This window comes from Schistocerca piceifrons, chromosome X (genome assembly GCF_021461385.2).
Source record: "Schistocerca piceifrons isolate TAMUIC-IGC-003096 chromosome X, iqSchPice1.1, whole genome shotgun sequence".
NCBI classification, from domain to species: Eukaryota; Metazoa; Arthropoda; class Insecta; order Orthoptera; family Acrididae; genus Schistocerca; species Schistocerca piceifrons.
Genome location: NC_060149.1, coordinates 295,400,125 through 295,415,718, shown reverse-complemented (window position 1 = coordinate 295,415,718; position 15,594 = coordinate 295,400,125). Strand labels below are relative to the sequence as shown.

The following is a 15,594-nucleotide window of genomic DNA, read 5'->3' as shown; positions in this document are numbered from 1 at the left end:
GGACATACACTCTCTCATGATCTAGAACAACATTATAAATGAGTTGCATTGAAATTATAGAATTCAGGAAAGTACTCATGTATACATTAAGTAATATGTTAACAGGTGAAGCACAAGGCCAGACCAAAGTGGCATATAGCAATCATGTCAAAACACGATTTTTCAAAAATATAAAGTGTACAAATACAATCAGTTAAAAAGTGTATTAGCACACATTTCCATAACATTTATACCATCACTAGTGTTTTTTTTTTAAACAAGTGAGGTAACACTTTATGATTGATTAACAAAATGTAGTATTATTACAATCAGCATTTACACCATATTCTGTGAATTAAAATGCATGGATCAAAATTTGTGACTGGTAAACATTACACAAATGTTACTTGTGAGTTAAATGTATAATTACTGAACATACCCTAACAGGTTCCCTGTTAACTTTTATCCACCTTCCTGTCTTACGGTCTCGCCGCTCTACATCATAACCAATAATTGGTGAACCACCGTTGCTAATTGGAGGTGTCCATTTGATTTTGATATGATCTTTGTCACTGTCTACACCCTCTGGTTTACCTGGTCGTCCAGGAACATCTGCAAAATATCACATAACAGAGTTAATAAACAAGGAATTATGAATAAACTGGAGTTGAATAAAAGCATATTTTATGAAAAAAGTGACTCAATATGAAAAGCTGTGATCATATGTTAACATCTTACCAAATTGGTTCTTTGCAACTACAGGCTTTGTAGTGTTCAGGGGCTCAGAGCGGCCTTGAAGATTCTCAGCTGAAACTCTGAATTCATACTTTGTCCCTTCAAGAAGGCGTGGAACTGTGGCATGATTATATTTGGGATTCACATAATTTACAGCTGGAACCCATCCACCACCATGTGTAAGGTCTCTCTTTTCAATGACATAGCCCCTAAAATATTAAAATATTTCTGGTAAATTAAGCTACATGGACCAGTCATAATATGAGACAAATAGTTTGTTTTGTCAATCCAACCAGTACATGAGACCAAAAATGGCTATATCAAGTACAAAATGTATCTCTTGTTTTCAACATCATACAGAAATGCTGTTAAGCAGTACTAAAATACATACGTTATTTCACTGCCTCCATTATCTTTTGGTGGTTTCCAAGAAAGAGTAACACTGGAACTTGTAATTTCTTCATATTCTAATGGTGCTTCTGGAGGAGATGGGCGATCTATCAACATAATATATTATTAACTACAAACATAATTCCTATACATTTATTGGAGATATGCTAGAGAACAATCACAACTGTATTCAGAATTTATGGAAATGTCATGAGCCTTTTTTAACTATCATGCATTCATATAAGAATTAATTGATAAACTATTTACAAATATAAGTCACAGATTAACAAAGACAGTAACCAAGAGTTTGTGAACAGGATGCACATTTCTTTCCTATCTTTTAATAGCAACATAACATTGTAATTGAATGAAAACTATTTTTCTGGCAGATTAGCATTGAATCAAGGTGGAAAAAAAACTTGTTAAATGTTGGAGACATTGATTTACAAACAAAACTTTATTCCAATGGGAGCACTTCAGAACTATTTATTTATTCACTATGTAAATAAAACTCCTGAGAGACAGAAACTATTGCAGTTAACAAAATGTAAAGCAGTTAATTACTGAAATCATACTGAATTTATATCTCAATTTATAATACAAGTTTTACAATGCAGTAATTACTGATTTCTACTCAGTTCATACTGCGAAAAAAAAAACCTTGAAAAAACTGAATATATTTGTAAATTTTAAATAAAGAAGATTGAAAGAGAAGATCAAGAATAATTATAATACTTTATCCTTATTTAGCTTGAGCTTGAGCCAATAAACCTCTTATGCACAGTAAAAAAGTTGGATCATTATGTTATGGCTGCTCTTATTACAAGTATTACATGATTTACGTACTGTATTACATACAAAAATGGACTTGCAAATAATAATAATAATAATAATGCTAGAAAATGAGGTTTCTTACTTTTTCCAAAAAATTATGACTAAAGACCTAAATAAGTACCAAATGTCGGACTCCTCACACTTCAGGAATTAATTTGAATTCCTGTTTATATACTTGTTTGCTCAAATACACTAACATTCCAACAAATGTTCCAATAATACAAGAAACTATAATTCAGTATTTAAGCTCAAAATGGAATGAAATGATACATTCAAAGTGGAAATAATGAATGTAGATGTGGCAACAAGTACTCACCTAACACTATAACTTGGAATGATCCTTCATCAAGTCCAGAGTTGTTTCGCAACTGCAGGTGGTATAATCCACTGTCTGATCGCTTTGTACTGACAGTGTGTACAATTGTGTGGTAGCCAATTGATGTGATAGTTGTTCTTTCATCTGTCTTCAATGGTTTCCCATCAACAGTCCATGTTACTTCAGGCTGAGGTTCACCAATAAAGTCTATATCAACATGGAATATCTGTCCTGCCTTAATGCGTATGTCATTTAGTGGAGTTTTAATCTTTGGTGCCACTGAAATAAATTTAAATACATTATAAAATGTTATTGCTTAGTAGTAAACTATTTGCTAATTGCATGTGACTAAATTATGTTTACTCAAAAACAAAAAATGTAAAATTAATTACTGAGAAAATGAAACTTTAGTATATTATGTCTAAACATATTACACTATAGCACTATAGCCACTAACATATAAATAATCAGAAACTTTCTGAAAACTAATATTTATTGGCAATGAGGGTTGAGCTATATGAGGTCTGTTCAAAAAATTCTGGAACTTTGTCCACAAAATTTTTCCACACTAACCATTTACTTACTGTGCATGGTCTCATTCAAAACACTCTCCTCCACAATTGATACATTACTCCCAATGCCATTTCCACTTTCGGAAGCAGTCTTGGTATGCCTCTTGCTGGATTGTACAAAGCGCCATCTGCGAATTTTCTTTTATCTCGTCTATTGTTGCAAAGCTTTATCCTTTCAATGGGGTTTTTAACTTTGGAAACAGAAAAAAGTCTGCAGTGGCTAGGTATGGAGAGTACAGAGGACGAAACAACACAGTGATTTTGTTTTCTGTGCAACAGCCACACACCAACAGGGATTAACGTGCAGGTGTGTTATCATGATGCAAGAGCCATGAATGTCACCACACTTCAGGATGTTTCCTTCTCACAGGATTTCATGACATCATCCAACTAAAATGTTACATTCTTCCGTAATCTCTTGGAGAGTAAAGCCTTCAATTGGCATGCACAATTTTGTTGATGTTCCTAACATGAGCTTCGTCGGCAGATGCTGAAGGGCTTCCTGACCAAGGGTCATCTTTAACTTCTGTCCAGCCATTTTTAAACCGCGTGAACCATTCATAAACACTGAGTATGGCTTAAGCACTCATCACTGTAGACTTCTGCATCATTTTGTGTATCTATGTAAAGGTTTCCTTGAGATTCACGCAAAATTTATTGCAGTTGTGTTGCTCCTCTAACTATGCCATCTCGAAATCACAAACTGTGTGACACAACTTCCTACTCACTAATGGACTGAATGATAATCAACAGACATACCACAATGAAACTTCCAGCAGTTACATATTAAACACATGTGTGTGCAGGGATGTGAACCGCATTTCGCTCCAGCACACAACTGGAAGGAAATTACGAATGTTGCAGAATTTGCTGAACAGACTTCATACAACTATAAAATTTCATTCTGGCATACAAACTACCACAGGTCATGCTTCGAAAGCAAGTACTAGTTTCAAGTATCTAATGATCATTACCAGAACAAAGCAAACAAAATTTTAAATAGCATTATGTACTGTTTTTGTTGTGGCCTTCAATCTAAAGACTGGCTTGATACATCTCTCCATACCAGTCTATCCTGTTCGAGCCTCTTCACCTCCGAATAATTACTGAAGCCTACACCTGCCTGAACCTGCTTACTGTATTCATTTCTAGGTCTCCATCTACAATTTTTACCCCTTCACACTTCCCTCCACTAAAAAACAGACTATTCCTTGATGCCTCAGGATGTGATCTATTAACTGTTCAATTCTTTTAATCGAGTTGTGCAAAAAATTCTTTTTCCCACATTTTGATTCAGTACTTCCTCATTAATTATTTGGTCTATTCCATCTGATCTTCAGATTCTACTGTAGCACCAAGCATTGCGCATTAAGTTAAATTTACTGTTACATTATTCAAACCTGATGTACTTTCATTTTGTTCAAAAATATAGTATAATTCATTAACATCACTGGGATTTCAGAATACAGCAGTATGACAACTGCAACAGGAACAGCAGAAAGTCTTATATCTACCAATACAGCCAACAATTATAAAGATCTTTTGTATCTCCACATTATCATAAGACTATGCACAACACCACAAGACATAAGTATAACTTGTAGTTTCCTATATATCTTACACTACAACATTTAGCATACAAAGAAGGAAAATTATTTACATAAAAAACTTAAGAATATGTAGTAAAGCACATAACTATGTCTTCAGTAAATGTATCTCATATTTTAAACTTGATTTTCAGATATTAGAAAAAACTGGAAAGTCCAAAACCTTTCTACAACATTAAAGTTTTAATAAATAAACATGGGGCTTTCAAGGTGATTGAATGACCAAATTCTAAAATATTAGGAGATGCAGATGAATTATCAGAATCACCAGTAGTCAAAACCACTTCACAAATTACAGATCCCTTGGTACTTATTGCTAGTTTATAATTCAATAAAGAGGAATTTCCTAAAGTTCAGATTTTTCAAAGGTGGTATCACTGATCAACAGTGGTAACTCTAGGTCCTCTAGATCAAGGTCTTCATTCTCATTTTTTCACAGATTACAGTAGTAGACACAAGAAGACAGATGCCCAGAAGTTGGTCTTCGGTGATTTTGTCATACATTTCACATGTCTGTGACTGTGCTACAATATCTTCAGAGGTCTTCTTTATGGAGAGAATTTTTACTTGTATTTTCTACCTGGATATGTTGCAATGTTTCTCCACCTCACTTTCATTCAACTTCCAAGATGGGCCATGTCCATGTGATGCTTATGCCTTATGCAATTAGAACAAAGATCAGATGCTCAGGCCTTCAATGCAACAATTGTGAGAAAGGATCTTGAACATAGTGCTGATACTTATTATGACACCATGAGTTGCATTCAGCGAGATAAATCTGTCATTTTGATATCACTAACAATCACATTATAGGCAGGAAACAAGCTTGAAATGTACAAGTATTGGACGAAAATCAGCCATGTCCTCACCAAAGAGAGCATAACAGCATGTGCCTTAAATAACTAAGGGAAATCACAGAACACTAAATCTGGATGTCTGTATGGGGATTTTAGACTGAATGTGAGTACAATATAGTAATCAGTGCCCCAAAGTACTTAGATCATATATAAATGGCAATAACTTTGAACAGCTGTAAAGTGTATTTAAAATTTCAAGAGATTCTCCATTGCTAATTCATACCACTTTGCTGTCTGTTTTTTAGTTGTCATTCATATTCAGAAACATTCAAAGTAATAATGAATAACTCAGTATCTCAGCCTCAGTATGATTAAAAAAGGTATTCTCATTTTCATTAAAGATATTAAAGACAAGTAATGAGGTGCACAAGTTGTGGGCATATCTTGAGACAAGATACAGAATATTAAAGCAATATGTTCTGAGGCATTACTTACAACGAGGCATTACTTACAACATTATAAGTGACCACAATCTAAAACTCGCATTAGCACTGATGCACAGAAAATAACTAAACTGTTACATCCTGCTTAGTTTCTGAGAGCAATAAAGCAATGATGTTATTTGTGTTACTGTATAAAGATAACTGTCTTATCTCACTATACACCAATAATATTGCAAATAAAATTCCAAGTAACTTACAGTATCTAGCTTTTGCAGTTACAGTGTCTGAAGGCTCACTGGGTTCACTCTGACCAGCAGAATTTGTTGCTACAACACGGAATTCATATTCCTGACCTTCTGTCAAGTCTGGCACAGTTGCCTACAAAGTAACAGCACGTTATATTGTAACAAACAAAACATATCAATATTTGTAACATGATAATAAAACCTTTAGATAAGTATGTGCGTATTTTTCTGTACATTTAACTGCAGGGTGAACTTACACTAGTTTTATTTGCTGGAACATGCACAGCATTCACCCAATATGGACTTCCTTTTTCTTTTTTCTGAATAATGTAGCCTGTGATGGGTGCCCCACCATCAGATTTTGGAGCTGTCCATTCCAAATCAACATGGTCCTTGTCCCAGTCCATGACTAGAGGCTTACCAGGTGCATCAGGTTCATCTAGAACATAGTGAGGAGTCAGAATTAGTTATTACAGACCATAAAACTTCATGGATTACAGTATATTTTATTGAACTGGGATTTGAGCTTCTTAAAAATTTTGCTATTTTTTAAGGAAATTTCTAAATTCTCCTTTGTAAAAGAAATAAAAACAGAAATAGTTGCTACAATTCTTCAAATGATATGCACCATTAAAGAATATTTATGTTATGTTTAAGACTGATGCGAATTTAATTAACACTTCATCAGAGTGATACCATTTGACATTTACTTAGATATAAATTATACACTGAATAACATTTAATTATTTGAATTTTGGCACAAGATACCACTTCTGCATGATAACAGAACAAATCCTTGAAAAATGCTTCCTTGAAGTGGGAAAACTGGACAACCTGTAGTGTCACAGTGCTGAACGAATCTTTAGAAGCAATTAAAAAACCATTCACAACATTTCAGGATATAGCAGAGACAGCAGGCATGTAGAATATTGAATGTTCTCAGTTGAAACTGCTAGATATAATAACATATTTTTGTATAAATATGACAATAATAAGGAAATGAATTCCAACAAACACAAACTGGATTATCAGTTATTCAAAATAATGCTAGACTTGTTACAATACGTCATTCTGTTTAAAACTTTCTTTTGGTGATGCTCAATTTGTAAAGTACACTACATAAATAAACTTTAATGTTGTGGAAGTTATGAAATTATTTTCAAGTAACAAATTGATATTTCATAATAAAAAGTTTTCTATGGTGAGCATTAAAGAGCTTTTAATTACTTGTATTAGCACTTTATGTAAATAAACAATATTACCTTTACTATTGGAAAGCAAAATTATGACAAAATATTTCACATGATAATACTTTTCTTTTCCATTAAAAACATGAAAAAAGACACAAATTAGTTGCATGTTTCCAGTCTGAGTTGGCACTAAAAGGAGAGATATCGCTAACTAGTCACAATTCAAATTTAACTAAGCCGGATTCCCTGCCTATATTATTTTCATGCAAAAAGGATCATGAATGTACCCAATACATACTAAAACACTAATATTTCGTTATAGAGGAAGAAATAGTGTTTGTGGAAATGCAGTACCACTAAGAAGATCAAAGATGTCGTTCAACTACTACTAGCACAGAGAATCACTTCTTAAAGACCAAAAGTCAGACTTTACTGATGAAGTGCAACATAATCACATTGAAGTATACAGTAAGCCAACGTTTAAAATTTTTAGAATTCAAAGCAATCTTTGACTGTAAAATATTTTCTTTAATTTCATGACTAATTTTGATCTATATGCACATCTGCAGATACATCTGTCTCCCTAAACTAGTAAAAAAAAATCTTTAGCCAAAGTAGGAACTATTATGTTTGTGTAATTGTCTAGGAAGATTATATAATTCAAAACTGGTTTTGAACTGTACAAATTTCAAACAATTTTTGTTCTCAGAAAGAAATTCTGAAGTTGGAGAAATGACAGAGGATTAGAAGCATCAAATCAATTGAATTCCTGCAGTGAATTGTATAAAATAAAAGAGATTGTGAGTAAATACAATATAAGGAAGAAATTCATTCACAATGGAAATGAAATCATAGTGTAAGGTTTTCTCTAATTATATAGATACTATTTGATACTAATGAACCGTAAAATAAGTTTTGAAATGTTCTACTTTGAAATTTTTATTGGCCATATAGTTAGTAGGGACTGTTTAACTACCTTTCTTATTCTAAAGAATTAGAGCCTACATTTTATGAAAAGACTTACCAAACTGATTCTTGGCAATTACACCCTTCACTGTCTCAAGAGCATCTGACTCTCCAATGCTGTTTACTGCTTTCACTCGGAAGAGATATTCCTTACGATGAACGAGACGAGTTACTTCATGAGTCAGTGATGTAGACATCCCTGCATCTGACCACGTTCCTCTAGACACATCCATTTTTTCAATAACATAATGCAGAATAGGGCTGCCACCATCATCCAGTGGAACTTTCCATGATAGACGTGCACTTTCTTTTGTCACATCACTCACAATGAGGGGACCTTCAGGTGGCGATGGGCGATCTGAGAAAATATTTTGAAAACAATACCATTAAAAACTATAGAACCAGTCATGTCTCGACAAGTATAAGGATTAAAAGAAATTTTTTTTGTCAGTTTTGGGATTTTTAGTAAAATTACACTGCATCATATGTTTGTTTAGAGGGATTTTTATTTTACGATTTGTGATATAAATAGTACCTCATCCATTTATGCCAGAAACATCTATAAAAAACTGAAAATTTATCATAAAGCAACTTTTCATATCTAGAACATTTCAAAGTGAGAAATGAGGTCAGATTTGTAACACATTCCTGGAATTAGCCTTTCTTATTGTGAATTATAGTAAATAATGCTTGTGTGTTAAAGTGTAAATAATACAATGAAAATTAAATTTAATGCTGGTTATTCAGAAAATGCTGGGGATAGACCAAGATGGAAGTTCTGTATTTCAACTGAGAAGTTACGACGATTTCACATGCTTTAATTTGAGAACGAAGTTGTATCAGATTTCTAACAGTCTTAAATATGCCAGTATATTGTTCCCCATATTTTGTATAGCTTACACATATGGGAAAATCCTCCTCATACCATTTAAATTATAAAGAACTAAAAGCAAATTGTCCTTATAAAATGTAATTCTGGTCCTTTGTGTCCATTTTTCTTACTAGCCTCAGTGTACTTACAGTTGTAAATCTGTCCATTTAAGTACCTGTTATGTAATTCTGCAGGCTTTCTAGCACTAGTGGACACCAGAAGATCCTGAGGAAGATCCCAACAGAGGGGGTCGAAACATCGATCACTTTAGTTGAAATATGATGCAGCCTAATAACCCAGAAAATTTTAACTACAGTAAGTCCCAATTCTCTATTTCAGCAACACTACAGAACTTGTTGGCATGGACAACAAAACTAAGACAAAGCCTGGCATAGCAAGGTACATGCTAGTAAGGACCATAAATTCACACAGGGTGAATAATCTCTGAATGTTTAGTATATTACCTGTCTCTACTCAGACAATGCCACTGAAATTTTTCAAAATAAAACTGTATAACTAGTTCTCATACAATTCATTTTACAACATCAAAGAGATCTATGAAATGCACAATTATGACAAGTTTTTTGAAGCTGCACTCACTGATTTGCCTATACTGTTGTTACATACCCATAACAAAGCCTATATCATGCATATGATCAATGGCAAATGAGACCTGTTAACTCTTCATGTGTAAATTAATATCTTTTATTATACATAATGTTTTATATTACATAAACTTATATTTATTCTTGACTAACCAAGTACTGTGACATTAGCTGATGCTGATGCCTGTCCATATTTGTTTTCCAAAGTGAGAGTGTAACGACCAGTATCAGCTCGCACAGAGAACAATATTTCAAACACAGTACTCTTAGTAGTTGTATGGATATCAGCTCGGACACCAGGTTCCACTTTCTTGCCATTGACAGTCCATGTAGCTGTAGGCTTTGGTGAAGCTTCTATTGGGATTGTGTAATTTATTCTCTGACCGGCACGTACAATGAGATCCTGTAGAAGTGTTTTGTCAAACACAGGACTCTCTGCAATAGATATAAAAGCAGCTTAGTTTTTATTAGTTACATCACCAGAATAATATTAACAGAGCATCAACCAAAATAAAATGTAATGTGAATAACATACAAACAAATCTCATCACAAGTTTTTTTTTTTTCATTTAATTATTTGATGGAGTAACTTGAAGAAAGGAATGTAGAATTTAACAAACCATCAACATCTTTGTCATATGTGATGGAGTGAGTAGCAACTCAACTGCTTAATGATAAACTTCAAAAACAGATTAAAGATATTATTCTATGCCACTAGTTACTCAAATACCTTTGTAAAATTAACTACAGATGTTTCTAATGTTTCACACTGTATCATACTTACGGAATCTTGGCTTGGCAACAACAGAAGCAGATGGTTCACTAGGTTCACCTGGACCTCCTTTGTTTACAGCAATGACGCGGAATTCATATTCTTCGCCTTCAGTTAAGTTTGGTGCTGTTCCCTTTGTCTGGTTACCTGGAACTTCTGCAGCTTTCTCCCATGGCCTTCAAGAAATATCTTCTATTTTAACACTGTACTTTCAAAAATGTGTTATAGAGGTATTATATATTTTGTTGTAGGCATTGGGTGACATGTTGATACATACAGAAGCAATGTTTGTATATTTTTGTTTGGCCAATGATTTAGTCAATAATCAATGTCTACATTTTTCATTTATAAGAACAACCTTCAGAAATCACCTCTAGCCAAAACAGTTAGCTGCACATGAATGCTGGAGAAAGCAGCTGCGTGGGAGACTTTCTAGTTGTAGACAATAAGCAGTGAATACATGCTGAGAAATGAATGCCACATCCACTCGATAACATATCCCAGGTAGCTCTGGGTGTGAAGGCCAGAGACATTACTTTCTCCAACATTCACGTCATCCTTTGCTCGATTTACTATTAAACCTTTTGGGCGGTTTCATTAAATCTATTTAATGTGATCAGTTTATATATGAATTAGATAGCTTTATGATCTTCAGCATTCATTTGTGAGTTGTTATGAAGAAGTGGTATCACCATAAATATTAGTTTCCACAAAAAATAGCACATAATGTTTCAGTCCCTTCCAGCATTATCTATGCTTTGTTTGATGTTCTGTATATACTGAAAAGTCATCCTATATATTACACCATGATTCTTCTTGACATCAAAATTGTTTTCATTCATTCCTCATAATAATTTATTTTATAATCATATTTTATGAAATAATTACAGAATACTACGTGTTCGCAAGACAAACACACATTTTTGATATGGCTGTGTTAATAAATCAAGAAAAACTAGCTATTTTAGTATTCCAGACATTTAGAACGCCAAAGGCAGGGACATCCTACCAGTATTATTGAATTAGGCACTAGCATTGCACTTGGTATCTCGATCTTGGGAATCAGTATACATGACTTCAATCTGGCTCTAAAAATTAGCTGCATATGATTCTGACTGCACAGCAATACGTCATGGATATCATACTTCACGAAGCTCTTTTCTCATAAAACAGTATTGTGAAGCAGCCATGGGGCAGTAGAATGTTATTTTTCTTGCAATCTTTATCAGTGAATGCTATAGGCTGAAAATAATTTTATGTTCTACCCTAATGAGACTGTATATTTTCCTGCATTGGTAATTAAATTATTTGTTCAATGTGTTTTATAATCACTTGCACAGTCACATGAAGCTACACCAATGGCAGTTTTAATTCCTTTACTGTAAGCCTCTGGGATAATTAATAATTTTTGTTGTTGCCTGTTCTATATATGACAGGCAGACTTTGCATGATACATATGCAGGAGGTAAATCAGCTAAAATTATCCACAACTGGTTTTATAATTAATATTTTTCTTTCCAAATTGTACAATGTAATTAAGATCCTTAATAGGTGATTACACCCATTATTTTGTTGTTGTTGTGGTCTTCAGTCGAAAGACTGATTTAATGCAGCTCTCACTAATAGTCTATCCTGTGCAACTGTCTTCACCTTTGCATAGCTACTGGAACCTGTAGCCATCTGAACTTCCTTACTGTACTCAAGCCTTGGTGTCCCGATGCCATGTTTACCCCTCCATTGCCAAACTGAGCATAAATTATTTACTTCTAATAACATTAACAACAATCAGACATGGTTTTCTTGCCATAGTTTTCAAGCAGTTTTACATACCAATTCAGATGACAGCTTTACTGCTTCGCTTAATCGTATAATACACAGACAGCATCAACATGTTAGTAATTATATCTATAGCTACCTCATGATACCTAACAATGAATCTCTCTGGCCTGTAGAAAACAGAATTATAATTACAATTAATTAGAATGCCATGAGAATACCATCACGCTATTATTGCAAACAGGTATGGTTAGGCACTCTTAGCAAAGCAAGAGAAGTATTTATACCAAGTATAAACAAATGTCACTGCATACGAAAAATGACTTTTACTGAAATCCCTGATTTCTCAGTTTAACATAACTTTTAGTAATATCAAAGTTGAAAAGTATACACACGTACCCAAATCTTGTGCGCTTCTCAATTATGTAGGAGGTTATAGGTGAACCACCATCCTTTTTAGGTGCAGTCCATTCAAGGTCAACATGATCCTTATCCCAATCTGGAAGAATTTTGATAGTTATACAGATACATAGCTTAACAGAGAAATACAATGTGTTCTAAATTGTTATATTGCATAGCTCCAATCATTACAAACTATTTATTACTATTATTGTTGTTGTTAGTCAAAGACTGAACTGAATATATTCCTTAAAATCAGTTCCATTACAATACCCAACACCTGTTACAATTTAAAACTTTCTTTTTCTTCATCTGTTATTAACAATAATCATTAAGCATGAAACAAAATTTTCATAGAAGCTCAATCTATAGGAGTAATTATACATTCAATAAACAAAAGTTATTGCATTGAAATAAAATCATTCTCAAAATAAGAGCACAGGAAAGAATATTGTATTTCATATAAGGAATGCTCACTGAAGGTGTAAGTCCAGAATTAAATGACTTGGGCCAATTCAGATTATACAAGGATTAATTTTTAATGGACAGGGCATTTACCATGCACTAATATTTATGGCAGTTTTTCTTTATCAGGTGTGTATAATCCTGTGTGCTACATCAGTTATCAAGGCTGAAGTTTCAAAGTTAGAGGTGGTCTAAGAGCGGATCATATGATTTGGACATGAGATTTGAAGCAACAGAAATATTCTAAGTATTATCACCAAATTACAGCGAGTTACTAATGTTAAAGTGAAATTACAGTAGATGGTATCCATGTTCACAAATTTCATTTGAATTTCTTTGTAGTCATTATTTCCAAATGATAAATTAACAGGAATTTCTTTTCAAATGTTTTAATTTATTTTTTCTGTAGCATTAACAAAAATAAATGATCATAATTGAAATTATCACTTTGGCATTAAGATAAGTTCATTTAATAACTCCCACATGTACATATAATCACAAACACTGCCACTGTCATGTTTTGTGAGTGTGAAACAACTACCATACTTTGTCACACAGAATTATTGGCTCTTTGCTACACAAATGTGCAACATACATAAAAAGCTGTTTGGTACACGACACACTGGGAAACCATTGCACCCTACTGAAACAAATACTTATACTTCTTGTCAGAGATTCATTCTGAGGGAACCCATCTACAGAAAAACAATTCTCGAGTACTAAAGACAATAAAATGAGGAAAGGAAATGGAAGAGTATAAGGAGAAAGAGTTCTGTGTGTGTGTGTGTGTGTGTGTGTGTGTGTGTGTGTGTGTGTGTGTGTGTGTGTGTGTGTGTGTGTGTGGGTGGGTGGGTGGGTGGGTGGGCTTATGCGTATGTGTGCATGTACATGCACACACACTCTAAGGGAATGCACAAGACATTGATGTGGTTTTCATTTTAAAAAAATCCCTATTTACTCACCAACTAGTTCTGGTGTTCCAGGTTTGTCAGGCTTGGAGAAAGGATCTTTTGCAGTTATAGTCTGAGTTCCAGTCAATGGTTGAGATTCTCCTTGCTTATTAACTGCACGAACCCGGAAATTATAGTCATGCCCTTCTATCAGATGATCAACCCTAAAAGTTTAAGATTTGAAAGTGGAAGAGATTAAGCTGTCATTCATAAAATGCCATCAGAAACAGGGAAGTGTAAGATACTTACATACACTAACTAATGAATACTTAAAATAACTGCAAATAATAATGATCTTTAAAAAAGTCAGCTATCAAATACTTAGTACATGTATGAAGCAGATAAGAACACACTCTCATCAGACCAAAGGAACTTTAAGCCATCTGATCATGCAAAAAAATATAAATACATGCCAGATGTAATAACATTTATTATGTGGATCATAACTTAGATTTCAATGGAGGCATGTGTTACAAATCTATGGTTTTTAAATGCATAGATTAGATTTATATTTGTCAGTGAGACACAGAAAGATTTTAGATATTATAATTCAGACATATGCTTTGTTTATGAACTTCCAGCATGCTGGAATAATTGCAGGTCAGCAACTTCTGTTAATCAGTACAATGAAAATCCAGCCAAAGTTGCAAATTTCACTTTTTTTTATTTACTCGATGACTAGTTTTGGGTCAAGATCTACTTGGTGTGATGATTTGCAAATGGATCCTGACATGAACTACTCATTGAATAAATAAAAAAAGTGAAATTTGCGATTTTAACTGGTTTTCTGTTGATATGCTTTGTTGTTAATTGTAGATGTAGGCACTAGTTCTCATTAGTAACACAGCAGCTGCCTCATTCTGCAAAATGCATTACATTTATAAACATGAATTTAAAGGGAAACTAACAACACACAAGTAACTACTGATTATATTACTATACCCTGCACCAATTCAACACTGAAGTTACAAATCGCTGTATCTTAGAGAGCACTGAAAATAAAGGATACACTCACACAATGCCTCACAACCATTTTTTTCCCCAGGAACAGGTGTAGACCATAAATCCATATTTTATTTATTCATTTATTAGTGTGTGTGGATTAAATACTGTTACAGCTCATAGTAGTAGTTCATGGATCAATGTCCAGATTATCAAAAAATTCAGCCTTTTTTTTCCCATGAGAAACTCCACTGGAATGGTGACAAATCATCAAATTGTTCTTATGTGAATTAACTGATGGACAGGTTTTTTTCAGAATCACAGTTGGTATTATGAGAAGGTTGCAAGCCAGTTATCTATTTTCAGTTTACAGTTTTAACATGCCATGTACTCTCCAGTGTTGCTCTGCATTTCTTCCATTTTAATTAAGGGATTAACATTATAAAGATTTTTCCAGCTGACACTAATGTCATGATGAGCAGGTAGGTGATACAGCTAGACAGCTTCCTTATTTCACAAATATGAGCACTTTTAATTACAGGAGCAGAAGTTCAGTGTGGGTGGTTGCAGGTAATTAGTACATGTAATTGTTGTGGTTATGACATCTAGTTTTATAGAGCTGGAAGTCAAGATATCTTGCATGGATGATGTTGGTCCCAACTCTAGAGCAATATTTCCCCACACAGTTCATCAACTCAGTGGAATGGCTTTCCAGTTCTAAATTGAGTATAAGCTCACAA

The 15,594-nt window shown here is 33.7% G+C and overlaps 1 protein-coding gene across 20 annotated transcripts in view; it reads right to left on the bottom strand.

The window, feature by feature from the left end:
* The window catches only part of LOC124721411 (twitchin), a 377,390-nt gene that overhangs the window by 94,130 nt on the left and 267,666 nt on the right, over positions 1-15,594 (bottom strand). For all 20 annotated transcript variants that reach the window (XM_047246370.1, XM_047246371.1, XM_047246372.1 and 17 more), the window contains 11 exons: positions 13,925-14,076; positions 12,498-12,597; positions 10,335-10,498; positions 9,704-9,985; positions 8,133-8,432; positions 6,176-6,357; positions 5,931-6,051; positions 2,255-2,533; positions 1,106-1,211; positions 718-923; positions 419-591 (listed from right to left, as the gene is read on the bottom strand). In XM_047246370.1, the coding sequence (XP_047102326.1) occupies positions 419-591; positions 718-923; positions 1,106-1,211; positions 2,255-2,533; positions 5,931-6,051; positions 6,176-6,357; positions 8,133-8,432; positions 9,704-9,985; positions 10,335-10,498; positions 12,498-12,597; positions 13,925-14,076 (2,065 nt within the window). The remainder of the gene's footprint in view (positions 1-418; positions 592-717; positions 924-1,105; positions 1,212-2,254; positions 2,534-5,930; positions 6,052-6,175; positions 6,358-8,132; positions 8,433-9,703; positions 9,986-10,334; positions 10,499-12,497; positions 12,598-13,924; positions 14,077-15,594) is intronic.